The sequence below is a fragment of the Brachycentrus maculatus genome, unplaced genomic scaffold (genome assembly GCF_059751285.1).
Source record: "Brachycentrus maculatus isolate JH-2025_06_01 unplaced genomic scaffold, ASM5975128v1 h1tg000548l, whole genome shotgun sequence".
In the NCBI taxonomy this organism is placed as follows: domain Eukaryota; kingdom Metazoa; phylum Arthropoda; class Insecta; order Trichoptera; family Brachycentridae; genus Brachycentrus; species Brachycentrus maculatus.
Window position 1 is genome coordinate 21,072 of NW_028281292.1, and position 14,652 is coordinate 35,723.

Genomic DNA, 14,652 nt, shown 5'->3' on the forward strand with positions numbered 1-14,652 from the left:
ACGTTTGAGGTTGCATATCTGTACATGAACAAGCGAGTATATTTATAAACCACCAAGAACTTTTATGTTTTTTTTTGTTTTCTGTTTTCTGAGGATAAAATTCATAAGGATCATAATTGGGTCAGTGGAATAAAAATATATTTTTTTTAAATAAAATACCTAATTAAATATTTGATTGATAAGTCCCAAGGACAAAACTCATTCGCCGGTCAACCGCCAAAGAGGTGACATATCTTTCCACGCTCGATCTTTTTAAAGAAATGTATTGGATATTATTATTTAAAAATATTATTGTATATTTTTTTACTCCTTACCTTTCAATAACTCTTTTCATTTCAAAACCATATAATTATTTCGAAGAAAAACTTATTTTTTTAATACCAAAACAGTGTTTTAAAAAAAATCAATTACGTTAAATGTTACCTGGGTTTAGAGAAAATTAAGTTACGACTTATCTAAAACTGGGCCCTAATACAGTGGAACCTCTGATAACGAGTAATTCGCATAGCGAGTAAAAAATGTAAAAAAAGTTACTCCCTTAACGAGCGACATTTCGCATAGTTACAGAGAAAGGGCAAGTCCCTTTTTCACGACATTCACTTGTGAGCCGGGATGCGCTTGTCACAACAATGCTTCGCTTAACGAGTAAGATTCTGGAACGAATTATGCTCATTATGAGAGGTTCAACTGTACTCGTAGATTAAAATAATCATATTTCAGTATGCAATAATTTTATTTACATTTATTATTATAATTTCTTAATATTTTTCTCATTAACTTCTTTATATTTCTTTTTTTCGTTTGGTAACTCTCCAAATATCTCTTCTATCGTATATGTATTGTTTTTAAAAAATGCGTTTTTATTAATAGCAAAATTCTAATCTCAATTTGATGGTCTCAATAAATTAAATTCAATTCTAGAGAAGTGATCAGTCTGATGATGTCGGTAACGACGATAAATTCAATTCTAGAGAAGTGACCAGTCTGATGATGTCGGTAACGACGAAACCCGGTCGCTGGTCAAATAAAAAAAAGTGGAAAAGCTAAAAATATTGGTTTTAATCTAATAATAAATTAAAAATGCAATTCCATCACGAAGTGTCAGTGGATAATATAAATCTACTAGAGAAGTGCTCTACACATCATTTGGTACGAGCAAATGAGATATAGACAGATATAGTGAGAAAATCTTAAGTATATTACGTATATAATGAGAAATTCCCTTAATTTGCTTTATCGCATCATTATAAAAGTAATAATTTGTGTGTAATATAAGATATCATATTATATTACTGGTGATTAAAATATATAATAATGATTACCTCCAACACAAAGTACCGAAACGTGAGACTTAGTAACCATCCCTCCGAAAAGATCCTTTTACATAATCCACCTTCGATGAATGTTTAATTAGAACCGAACCATTACCACTAATGATATCATTTGACCGCCGACACAAAGTGTAATCGGATTAATTATTATTCACGCACAATTTATAAATGAGATTTGACTTTCTGTTGAAATGGAACTGGAAACTAGGAGGGTTAATCTGCCTTCACAAAGGGCGAGCCATTTTCTATTTAGGCTGTCTTTATTAATTCTACTGAAATCGAGCGTAGCCTCTATGTAAGCTCGGTCATCCGATCCACTGAAAGCTCCCTGAAATAGCGTGTTATTTTATTTTCTACTGGATTTATTAAGCATCTATGAGAAAGGCAAATTACGAATAGTAGTATTTTTACTAAGTTGACGCAAAATTTCGTTTAAAGCATTAAAAGAGTCCTAATTCATATAATTGTCATGAATAGGCCCTTGCTGCTCAATTATACTAAAGGACTTAATAGTTTTATTTCCTATATATATATATATATATATATATATATATATATATATATATATATATATATATATATATATATATATATATATATATATATATATATATATATATATATATATATATATATATATATATATATATATATATATATATATATATATATATATATATATATATATATATATATATATATATATATATATATTTATATATATATATATATATATATATATATATATATATATATATATATATATATATATATATATATATATATATTATATATATATATATATATATATATATATATATATATATATTTATATATATAAATATATATATATATATATATATATATATATATATATATATATATATATATATATATATATATATATATATATATATATATATACAAATATATATATATATATATATTTATATATATATATATATATATATATATAAATATATATATATATATATATATATGTATATATATATTTATATATATATATATATATATATATATATATATATATATATATATATAAATATATTTTTTTTTATATACATATATATATATATATATATATGCGTCCGCCTCCGCAGTGTAATGGTCAGCACGCTCGGCTACCGCTCTGGAGGTCCCGGGTTCGATTCCCAAGGGGGGTAAAATAAATAAAATAAAAGTGATTTTTTCACTGTCATATTTATTCAATATTACCCTGGACTGGTACCTGAATCGGAGGGCTGATCACCTTTCCTTCATGTGTAAACGATCAAGATAACACTGCGTTTATATGACGCAGTGCCCTGTGCACCATTGGGGTGCGGATAAGGGTTTTATTATTATATATATATATATATATATATATATATATATATATATATATATATATATATATATATATATATATATATATATATATATATATATATATATATATATATATATATATATATATATATATATATAAATTTAAAATCACATTTTAAAGGAGGGCTCAAGTATGTCAATTTAATCCAAGATTCGGCCCTTGCTTACAAATAGAAAGAATCTGTGCTGTTGTGAATTCATACCATGTCACGAGATTGATCAATATATCGAGGAGTTCCAAAATTTGAGTAGTGTGGTTGTCAATCATGGGTAGAATTGGTGAATGATGCACGTGTGTAAAGTGATCACTTAACCAGCTTATGACAGGTCATAAGCCTTGTAAATACCTAGAATTCCATAGCCTTCTTCATCATGTTGAGATGTCGAAAAAATAATATGATAAATAACTCCTATAATTCGAGATAATCCGGATTTGTGAATAAGTATTTTGACACACTCAAAATGTTGTATATGAATAATGATTCTGATTATCTTTTATATATTCGTATATTCGAAAAGATTTCTATAGTAACACTATGTTCTTCTACATCAGGGCTGTACAAACCGGATATGATTCTGGGCTAATTAAAATAAATTATACATTGGAGGGTCGCAGAATACTTAATAATAATTAATAAGAAAAACCTGGATGATGATTATGACATATGTATTAACATTAAATCTTATTTATTCATATGAATAAATACATCATTCATTTATTATTTGCAGTAGATCAGAAACACGTTGCGGACCGCGTAAATGTAAGCCGAGGGCCGCATGCATGTCCGTAGTTTGGACAGCCCTGCTCTATATTTTTAATTTATGAAAAACATTGCATGGCCAAGAAAAACTTATTTCACCAACTTTTTGAAAAAAGGGTAGGATTTTTTTTTAAATGGTGGGCCGGATGAAAAATAAATTCATATTTCGAATACCCTACTTTGGGTCCACTATTAAATAACTAATCAAATTCCAATTTATTAATTGAAATCTAGTGTTAAAAAAATAATACGATGTTTCAAAATAATGCTGAATACAATCGCAATAGATTTTAAGAAATAGTGGTATTTACCAAGTGAAATTTGAAATAGGTTTTTTGTTTGTTTATATTTTAAGTTAAGTGTATATGTTTTTTTCTTTTATTTCATTAAATAACTTATTTCTGAATTTCTTATGTGAAGTTATTTCAATACACATAAATTTATTAATGACTATGTATAAAAAAAATACGAAAAATGTTTTAAAATTTTTTAAATCTTGCAATAACACTTTTATTTTCAAAAACATATTTGTTTCGAAGAAAAACTCCAAAAACTTATTGGGGATTAATATTAACTATCGTTAATAGAGATACAGTTTTCCAAAAGTATAAAGGATGAAAAATATTGACATTGAAAAATGGGTGTCGAGTCAAATAAGTTTGGGAATCTATGGTTCATACCCACTTTACCATTTCTCCAAGCACAAGAGCTAGACTCTATTTGGGAATCAAAACCAATATATCTCCAAAATATATACGGGGTCTTGTCTTTCGAATGTTCACTTTGGCTTCACATAATTTACGCTTAAGGTAACACGGCATCAATTCATTACAGTGTCTTATATACCCTACGCACCCTTGGTGCAGATAAGGGAGGGGCGTATTTAAAAATTATGAGTAGGTACTCATTTGAACACTGTCGTCTCAAAAAAAATGCGTAAAACTCGCGACAGCATGGCAAAAAAAATCTACCTACGGATTGGTGTTATTTTATTTTTAATTAATGGACATTAAATATTGTAGATTTTCATATATTTAATATTGACTATTACTTAAATTTTTTTCACATGTTATTCATGATGTATTATAAAACAGGTTTATTAATGATAATGTCAATTAAAAATATACTTGTGAATGTATTTTTAATACACAACTACAAAATGTAAATATTTTTTATTATTTATTATATCTGACACTGGATTATTCAGCCCTGAATGATATACGTATATAATGATATACAGTGAAACCTCTATCTATCGTTTTTAAAAGGACCTATTGAAATAAACTATGAATGCGGGATTAAGAAGTCAATACACAAGGAAATACAATTGAGTAGAGATACCGTCCTCCCAATCTGCATAACCATTGGTGGGTTAAAATTCTAAATAAGTTTTAGATGTAAATAAATGTATTTATTTCTAAAAAAAGTACAGAATCACAAAAATATTAAACTTTGTGATATTTGGTTGAATGAAATGCAATGCTAACTCGCCATGGACACCATAGTACGGCTTTCAGTTGTAAAATAAAATAACCTTGTCTAATAAATAAGGCCTCCAATTAAATGTAGGCTCGCTATAATCGCTATCTGTCGGGTCACAGAAAACAAGTACAAGTAATTGTCGCGTGATACGAGCGAAATTCAGGAAATGCAAGGTGTGCCGGGTGTGTAGTTTCTAGAGAATTAGGTTTACTATAACCATATGCACACGTCATCCACCATCTACAAATGATTGTGAGATTTTAAATCGATACGAGGCGAGGGGCAACGCACGGCCACTGTAGCGACAAACCAAATATAATCTTTGATTGACATTTGTTTTTTTACTGTTTTATTTCCGTAAGTCTACTTTCGGCATTGCCAATTACATAATATTTTTTTCGGTATTAGTTATTGAATATGCGTAGTAGAAAGTTTTTATTTGATCTTTCAAAGAGTCTGAAAATTAAGGTACAGGCAGTGGCTCCTTTTCATCGATATCAACCTCTTCTGATGTATCCGTCAACCTTGCATCACAAACTTTCAGTAGTTTCTATCCCACACCTTGGAATATTGTCGTCGCATGTAACAAAATTGAGAAGAATGTAAAAAATAAAAACAGAAAATATATATTAATTATGCAGCGTAATTCAAACGATGAATGCGGTAAAATGGTAGATAGAAACGATCGATGCATTCTATTTTTGTATGAAATGGATTCGGGGTAGAAGAAATAAATGACACATCCGGGAAAAAGATTATTCGAGGAACGATAGATATAGGTTTCATTGTACATATATATGTAAAAGTATGCTCAGAATTCCATAGTCTTTTGTTTGAAAACTATAGATGCTTCATAACAAGTTGAGAGACCTAAGAGTATATGTACAATCAATAAATTATATGGGATGCAAGTATAAATAAAACAATAACGTTTAAATGCATAATTTTTTTAGAAAATATATTTTTATTTACAAAATGCTGAATGTATTGAAATAATATATCTCTGTAAGTATCAGTGAAACAGCGGCCATATTACATTTATAATTTTATTTTACAAAGTCATATAAACCAATAATTCATAGGTTGGTTAAATAAAATAAAGACGAGTATCAGACACATTAAAAAATATACAGTCTCAACATAAGTTTTCATGTTACATGAAAATTAAAGATTCCCAATAAAAATCGCTAGGAAATTTCAAGGATTGGTGTAGGTAATATTTCCTGGCAGCCTTTCCTTATTCAAATTATATGTTTATTCAAATACATCATGACTTGATTCTGAAATCAATCCATCAATACCATCATTACTCGTAACAGCACAATTTAACCATTCGATTGATGCATTTTATTGAAATAATAAAGACAACCCTCACTCAATGAGAACTCCATTTCATGTCCACTCACAACTATGACTGTTGTATCAAACCATTATTATCAGTATCGTAAAAAAATAAAGTAAATGTAAGATACAAGATGTAAAACACCGTCTACTTTCAAGTCATCCTAAGTCGGTGAGATAACATTTAGGTGAGTTTGTTGACCAATCAATTTGCTGTACAAATGAGAATTGCCTTCCTTATAAATACAAATACCCTTACAGGTATAGGTTTCACTAATGGAAAACCTTATATGTATAATAGGTTTGCCTAAGGTTTGCTGTAAAACAACCAAAATAATAATAAATCAAGTTTTTCCAAAAATATATCTTAAAATTATACTCTTGACTACTTCCGTTGCTTTTGTGATGAATAAAATGTAAAAATAATTAATATTATTGGCGCTCGTCACTCGATAACTAACATAGATTTAATATGAAAGATGGAGTTAGTATTTCCTCTTGTCGTCTCTGGAGTCCCGGGAGCGTGATCGGTCAGAGTGGTGATGCTTGGAGCGGTGTCGCTGGCGCGGTGGGGACGGCGATCGCTTTTTGTACGAACGGTCCTTACGATCATGAGACCGAGATCGCGATCTTCTCGAATCGCTTTTATACTTTCGGTGATGCTTCAGAGGAGGTGTTGTGGACTTCAGAGACTCCTTCCTATCCCGTTTGTCATCTCGGCTGGTGGAGTTGGAAGCCCCTGTCGGTGAAGACTGCCCCGATTTCTCCCTCGCCTCTAAGGTCTTTACGTAATTAGCTACCGTAGGACCTAAAACTCCGAGACTTATCAATTTATTAGCTTGGTATATCCGCTTCTGTATCTCGACTTTTCGTTCCACCTCGTCGGAATTAACTTTCGGCCGTTTGTACAGTCTGAGAATCCGCAAACAAACATCTTGGATGTCTTCTTCCGTGACAGAAAACAGAGAAAACCAGTGGGGATTGTTGGGCAGCGGTAATCCGATCTTCCGGGCCGTGAGGTAGATACATGCGCAGGCTATGGTCTCCGGTTGGAACCTCATGAACACGTCAGTTCTCAAAGCGTCGTTCATATAATTCCACGACAGTTGCATCAACTGTTTATTTTTCTCGTAAGACAAAAGTTGAAGATAGACAACGATCAATTTGTGGGGGTGTTTAACGTGTACACAAAATCCTAACTCTTTAAGAATCCGTCTTTCCGCTTTGATGACTTGATTCTTCAATTCTATATAATTATTATCTAGAAGTAGTGGACTTATGGGTTTCTGGGCTCTTACTTGCTTGATGTGGTGAAAAACATTTATGACATCTCGGATTCTGCATGGCTTCTCTTCGATTTTAGAAGCCAAATATATGCTACCCATCGCCATAGTCTCCATGGGATAGCGGACAAAGGATTTGGAATAGTAAAATCGTTGCAGATACACTTGACCAGTGGCCATAGCTACTTGGGGCATTTTCAGTAAAATGCCCGCGGTTTGGATTAATTCACATCCTAAAATACGAAGATCAGTTTCAGTTTCAATATCCAGACCATCTGCTTGGGAGGGTGTCTGAGCGAACGCTTCATCGGGAAGAAGACAATTTTGTAAGGTTAGAACTATTTTTCCGTAAGTTTTAGGTGCGGGTTTGCTAGGAGCCGGCTTATTATTTTGTTGTGAAGCAGTCATCATGAACTAATACACAATTCAAAAATAATATCAACTTAATTTCATTTGAAATATTTTAAAACGCTACAACCAAGCAAAAATGACAATCCGACGACAATTGCAAACAAACTTTTCAACACGGTTATGCTCTATCCATAAACTATAGATTAATACCAATTGATCTATGAAAAAAAATGTCTATGCTACCCAAAGTACCTACCCGATAGAGATCGTTAGGTAAAATAATAAATGATAATAATTAATTAATCAAACCATATCCGCTCCCTAGGTGGAGCATATGGAGTCCATAAACTGTCTCCAGGCTTTTCTGTCAGCTGCCAGCTCCCTTGCATCCTCCCAAGTCAAATCCGCGTCCCAAAGTTTTGACGAGAACTGCCGACGAATTGTCAGCAGTAGTCATCCTGGGCGGCGCGAACCTGATGCCTTGTAAAAGAGGAAAGCTTGATTAAGGCTCTCAGGAGACGTGCGGAGTACATGGCCAAGCCAACTAATTCGCCTTTTCTTGACGACAGTTGTGACAATAATATTATAATAATAAATATTATAATCCCCTTATATAATATAATACCCTTTTTATGAACAAGGAGTTTATTTAAATGATGATTGTTTAATTTCACATATAAAATTAAATATTTCATAAAATCTTTGAATTACTAGGTTATTAATTTGTTAATTGATCGGCTACCTCTCGCTATGGTATCAGCGTTTTGAAATAGGGTATGAAAGTTCCAAGGAGACTATATTGAAGTTTTCGATGAATACTATTTTTTTTCTTCTCGAGGCCTTCTGTTAATACCAATTTTTTTTTCAAACTATTTATAACGAGTGTACAAGAGAAAAAATATAGTATACGGCGGAATATTTTAAGGACATCTTTCTGATGGGAAGTATATTGAAATGGATAATGAGAATAGTTTACAACATTTTTGGGTATATTTAATATCCTTTTTTCACAAATCTGGGTTTCTCCACTTTTTTCCTCCAGTTCTCCAGTTATTTATACATTTTGACATCTCAACATAGACGAAGAAGCACCTGATGGAGCATTAGGCATTGCATAATAGCAGTGTTATCTTGATCGTTAACATATGAAGGATAGGTGATCAGCTTTCCGCTTCAGATATCAGTCCAGGGTTATATTAAATAAATATTAGTGTGAAAAAATCCCTTATATTTATTCGACCTCCCTGAGAATCTAACCTGGGTCCTCCAGTACGGTAACCATTACATTACGGAGGTGGATTTTTTTTGGTTCATTAGGAATTCAAAATAATTTAAGATGAACCATGTTACATATTTAAGAAATTTGAAACCGATCCCATTGAATTTGTATTAGAATAATTAATTCCTTATACGGCTTTTCGCTTTGTGGCCAAGTTTCTAAGCCGTATCACGTATCTAAGCCGTAAAGCGAGGTATGGGTGTATCCTATTCCGAATTCGGAATCTGAAAATTTTGAATTCAATGAAATGGCGTGTGCTATTAGCTAAAGTGTCAAAATTAAATCCCTCCAAATTTAAACCTTTAGTTTATTTCTGCTGCAAATTTGTGTTTCGTTCTGATTTCTTAAATAATATTTGTATTATTTATTTATTTTTCCAGCGTCCTCCCTTAAAAGCTTAAAATGTCACATGGTGATATATTTGATATATTTTCGAAAGAAAGCACTCTCGAAAATGATGAACTTTTGAAAGCCTGCAGAATCGAATCGCCTCTAGGGGATATGATAGCGATGGGTGACGATTTTCATATATATTTATTGCAGTTTGTGGATGGGAAAAAAATACAAAACTTGACCAAGCAATTAAAAACTGAGACTAGCAAAGACATCATTATTGGAGAGTCCCCTGTACTTATTACTTTGAAAGAAGAAATGTCAAGTTATTTCAAAGGGACCTTGAAAGAATTCACTACTCCATTCAAACTTACTGGAACAGATTTCCAAAAGGTTGATAATTTGTTATATTTCATTTTGCAGGAGTGCCTATTAAAAAATAATATTATAACATGTTTAAAATTTAAATATTAAATGGGGTTATTAATTTTGTATGAGATTGTTACTGGCTTATGACGTTTCTATTTAAAACTCATTGTTTGCGTCATAAATTTGTTTTGGGATCGCTTCTTCATTCATTCACTGTAAATTTCATAAAAAAAATCGTTTTATTAAAAAAAAATATCGAGTTTGTTACTTTTTTATTATGCTGATTGAAACATTACTAAATACAGCGCTATTTTTTGTATCTATATTCCAACATTTCTTCATATAATCAAAGATTTTTAAAATAAAAAAAAACATTTCCGTGTCGGGTTGTGGTCCCGTGGTTAGTGTCGCGGTTTCTCAAATCAGAGTTTCTGGATTCCAAACCACTCAACCACAATTTGATACCTATTTTTAATACTGAACCGCTTAGGCTCACAGTAAAAGTATGAAATTGAAGTATTTTCGTAAATAATAAAAACACAAATATTACTCTTAAAATTTGAAAAATATTTTTTTGAATTTCAGGAATGCTGGACGAAATTGACTTTGATGAAGTTTGGCGACACAATGAGCTACTCCCAATTGGCGTCACGGTTAGGTAAAGGACCAGGATACTCTAGAGCTGTGGGGTCTGCTGCTGGTGCTAATCCCGTGGTCATAATAGTCCCGTGCCATCGATTGATAGCTTCCGGGGGGAAATTGGGAGGTTTCGGATGCGGGAAGGACAGAAAGTCATTTCTTATTGACCTTGAGAAAAAATATAAAAAATGAAACACTTTGTGACACAACATAACCTTTTGTCATGTTTATAAAATAACAAAAATATTTGGCATAGGTCCGACGTAATCATCATTGATCATGAAAAAGCAGTCAGTGAATAGTTTTTTATTTTATTTTTACAATTAAGTTGGTCATATTTCTTCTAAAACTTATCCCAATGATATACAGGGTACTGCATCATTTTGAAAGTGTCATCTTGATTGTTGGTTTCATAAAAGCAAGGTATCTTGCGCTTCAGGTACCAGTCCGGGGTAATAATTAGAGTGAAAAGTCACTGATACTTATTTTTTATCCCCTTGAGAATCGAAGCCAGGGCCACCAGCACTGTAGACAAACCCGCTAACCACTACACTGCGGAGACAGATATTAGTACTAGTAATTCAACCTATGTCAGCATGGAATTGTTTTATTTAATTTTATTTACTAAGCAGTTTTCTTAAATAAATAGATGTGGATACATCTATTTTCTATACTTAAGCAAGCGCATTGTAAAAGCAACAAATTACATCACTTATTGTATTCTAAAATGTAATTGTGTTGCGTTTTCTTAAATAAGCAGTGTAAATTCAGTCTAAGTGTACTCAGAAATATGGTTATGAGTCTAGGGTCAAGTACTCCGGTACGTTTTTGTTATGTATACCATGTATTTTTATTCTACTTTTACATTTTCGCTTTTGACAATAAATTTAATTAAGTGTAATGTGTTTTTCTTTTAAATAAAATTTAATGACGAATTATGATGCCCTTTTTTATTTTTATTGCTACTTATAGGCATCACAATAAAATGTACAATGTTGGTTTTCAGTAATAATAACATATTAATAATACGTGTCTGGTTGTGGTCCCGTGGTTAGTGTCGCGGACTCTTGAGTCAAGAGTTTCCGGGTTTGAACCCACTCTACCATAATTTGATACGTATTTTAAATAATGAGCTGTTTAGGCTCACAGAAATAGTGAGAAAGTAAAGTATTTTTGTAAATAATAAAAACACAAATATTTCTTTTATTAAAAAAAATTAGACTTATATAAACCTTCACAGATTTCTTGTAGCTGTGAAACCATTGTTTGAATTCCGTCCTAAATTTTCTATGGCATCTCTTGCAGAAATTAAGATAAAAAATTAAATAAAATGCAAAACCTTTTTTTGATAACATGAAATTTTATTATATATAATTGGAAAAAATGTTTTTATAACAGGAAAATTCCACAAACATATATCATTCTGAAGATAAAAAGTCATCCACAACCAGTGTTGTTCAAATCTGAAATATTTTTCATACAATAGTTAAATTAAACATTTTCCAAACAACTATCATTAGTTGATAGAAGAATTGTTGAATTTATAGGGGTAATATATATTCATAATTATAAAAAATACATTACAGGAGCAATTAACATTTGACTATTGGACGTTTAATAGTAAACTGACCTAACTCAAAATTTACACAAATCAAGTAACATACATACTGGAATCTTGTAATTCCTTTTATGTATCTATGATAAGAACAATGTTGTCAAACAAAATTGTCAATTAGATGTTGTTTTCATCTTAGATACATTGGAAGTGTTATGAGTTGCCCGTGTGTATATGTAACTCTTTTTTTATTATTAAGACTTCATGTGATAACATAAAATCTGTAAATATTTTTTTTTATATAATTGGGTATGGAATAATGTAAGTAAAAGCCGGATTAACTATGCAAATGAAAGCAATGAATATTAATTATAGTAGTTGCAAATTGATGGGATGACCTGTTATTTTAAATTTATGAATTAATTAATAAATGTTATAAAATAAGCTTAAAATAAATTTCTATTCAAGTGTGCATTTAAATATATTCATTTTAATATTTGCAAAGCATAAGCATAGTTATTTTTTATAAGCTGAAATATGTTATTTGTTCTTCCTATAATGGAAATAGCTTATGGCAGTTTTTACAATTAGAATAAATAAATAAAAATAAATCATGACAAAAAAGACAAATATTTAAAAAAATATTACAACCCCTATTCCATAAATTCTAACCTCAAATGTAACAATATTCCTAACACCCAAAATTGGAATGCGTATACAAACATACATACAATTAATTTTGATTAAATACATACTACATAATCCAACCCACAATAGAAACATAATAATATTTGTTACAAACCCCGCTTCTAAAAATGCTTAGACCTACTGTGATAAGTTTTTATTTTCAAAAAAGCTATTAATATAAATATAAATAGTATTTCAGAAATTTAACCTTTCCGTGATTATGGACGTAAATGAACATCGGTGCGAACTTTCCTTAAAGAAGTATCGACGTTAATGAACGTCGAAGTCCGTCTGTCAGTTAGTATGATGTAAATTGTATAGCAATGACATCTATGGATATTTGCGTGTAATTTTGTCACAGTTGAAAAATATTTCGAAGAGGTGTTTTTTAAAAAAATATATATTTTAACATAATTTATATCTTCATATACCTTCAATTTCATGAAAAAAAAATTATATTAAATCGATTGAACCCACTCCCCAGAGAAAGTCGGATATCAATTTGTGTACTCTCGGAAAGATTAAGAAACTGAACTCAATGTTATTGGATCAAAATGAATACTGAACCATTAACTGCAGCTAGCGCACAAGTCTGTCCTGTAACATAAATGTCAGGACAAGTGTCAGCTGTATATAGTACCCAGAATAAAGACTTGATTTTTTCCCAACTAATTATTTAAATTGTAATAAGTTTTCACCTAAAGTGTGGTTTATTTATTCTTATACATAAATCAACTCTCACTAAAAAAACACCAAATAAAAAAAATTCACTCAGCGGTCATTGGGTTAAGATTATGTATAAGAAATTTGTGGATTGAAATCGATTACTAAGACCACCACAAAGACAAAAATCTTTACTACATGTATATTATAACGAAGTAACGACTTACTTGAAATATCTAAATTTCAATCAAATGTATATATTTTTTATTTGAACTTACAACACATGTGTACAACACACGAGCACACGATTAACATATTACATATAAACAAAAATAAAATGATTTTTGAGAAACGAAAAAATAACACTTTTAGATTTCGTTTTGAATTAAGACAAAGCTTATATAATTAATCTATATTTTGCATGGGTTATTATCAATTGCTAAGCCAAGCAATTATGAATATGTGCAATCTTGAATTGTGTTAAAACCAAACAAGAATTATATGAACTAATGGAATGCCTAAACATATTTGCCAAAAGAAAGCGACAAAAAGCTATAACACACATAGTATATTCACGTAACTGTTAGTTGAGAGAAACTGAGTATTGCTTACACTGGTGAGATATCAGCAGTCCTTGCAATATATCTGGAAATCTATAAACTACATACCAACTTTACAAAGAAATTCTAATAAGTTGTAAAAAAGAAACTTCTTGATGAATGTGGTATATTAAAAGTTTTGATAAACATGCCAATTTATTTGTTGTATTTTTCTCTGTGCTTATAGATAATATGCTTTATTTCATACACATACATTGTTATTTGTATATTATCTATTGACAAAATGCTATATACTTATCAGCTTATTTGTCTAGAAAAAATAAAAGATCTTTTAAAAATTAATGAAATAAAATTACGATGATGAGTAAAATGCAAAACTAAAAAAATATCAACAATGCAGATATCCAGATATAATGAAAGTACAGTTAAAATTACCATGTAACTATCAATCGATGTATTCAATTGACACAGTTACAAAGCTAGTTGATAATGTCACCAAATAATAAGTATATTTTATACACATTTGAAATCATCACTTACAACCCATTTAAAGTCTCACCCATTACTACAACTTTCTCCCATTCTTTTTCAAACATAAATTGAATCAAAATTGAAATAGGTTAATTCCA

At 30.4% G+C, this 14,652-nt stretch overlaps 2 protein-coding genes across 2 annotated transcripts; one reads left to right on the forward strand and one right to left on the reverse strand.

Moving 5' to 3' along the window:
* Positions 1–5,900: 5,900 nt before the first annotated feature.
* On the reverse strand, positions 5,901–8,114 carry LOC148301530 (cyclin-L2). Its single transcript, XM_088273096.1, has one exon. It carries the CDS (start codon positions 7,996–7,998, stop codon positions 6,790–6,792), a length of 1,209 nt encoding a protein of 402 aa, XP_088129222.1. The 5' UTR covers positions 7,999–8,114; the 3' UTR covers positions 5,901–6,789.
* Positions 8,115–9,487: 1,373 nt separating this feature from the next.
* On the forward strand, positions 9,488–10,899 carry agt (O-6-alkylguanine-DNA alkyltransferase). The gene is made up of 2 exons (XM_088273094.1): positions 9,488–9,943; positions 10,505–10,899. Exons 1-2 carry the CDS (start codon positions 9,620–9,622, stop codon positions 10,748–10,750), a joined length of 570 nt encoding a protein of 189 aa, XP_088129220.1. The 5' UTR covers positions 9,488–9,619; the 3' UTR covers positions 10,751–10,899.
* Positions 10,900–14,652: the final 3,753 nt, after the last annotated feature.

Coding starts and splice junctions, on each gene's coding strand:
- LOC148301530 (XM_088273096.1), bottom strand. CDS start 7,998: ATGATGACTGCTTCACAACAAAATAATAAGCCGGCTCCTAGCAAACCC.
- agt (XM_088273094.1), top strand. CDS start 9,620: ATGTCACATGGTGATATATTTGATATATTTTCGAAAGAAAGCACTCTC. Junction 9,944..10,504: donor CTGGAACAGATTTCCAAAAG/GTTGATAATTTG, acceptor TTTGAATTTCAG/GAATGCTGGACGAAATTGAC.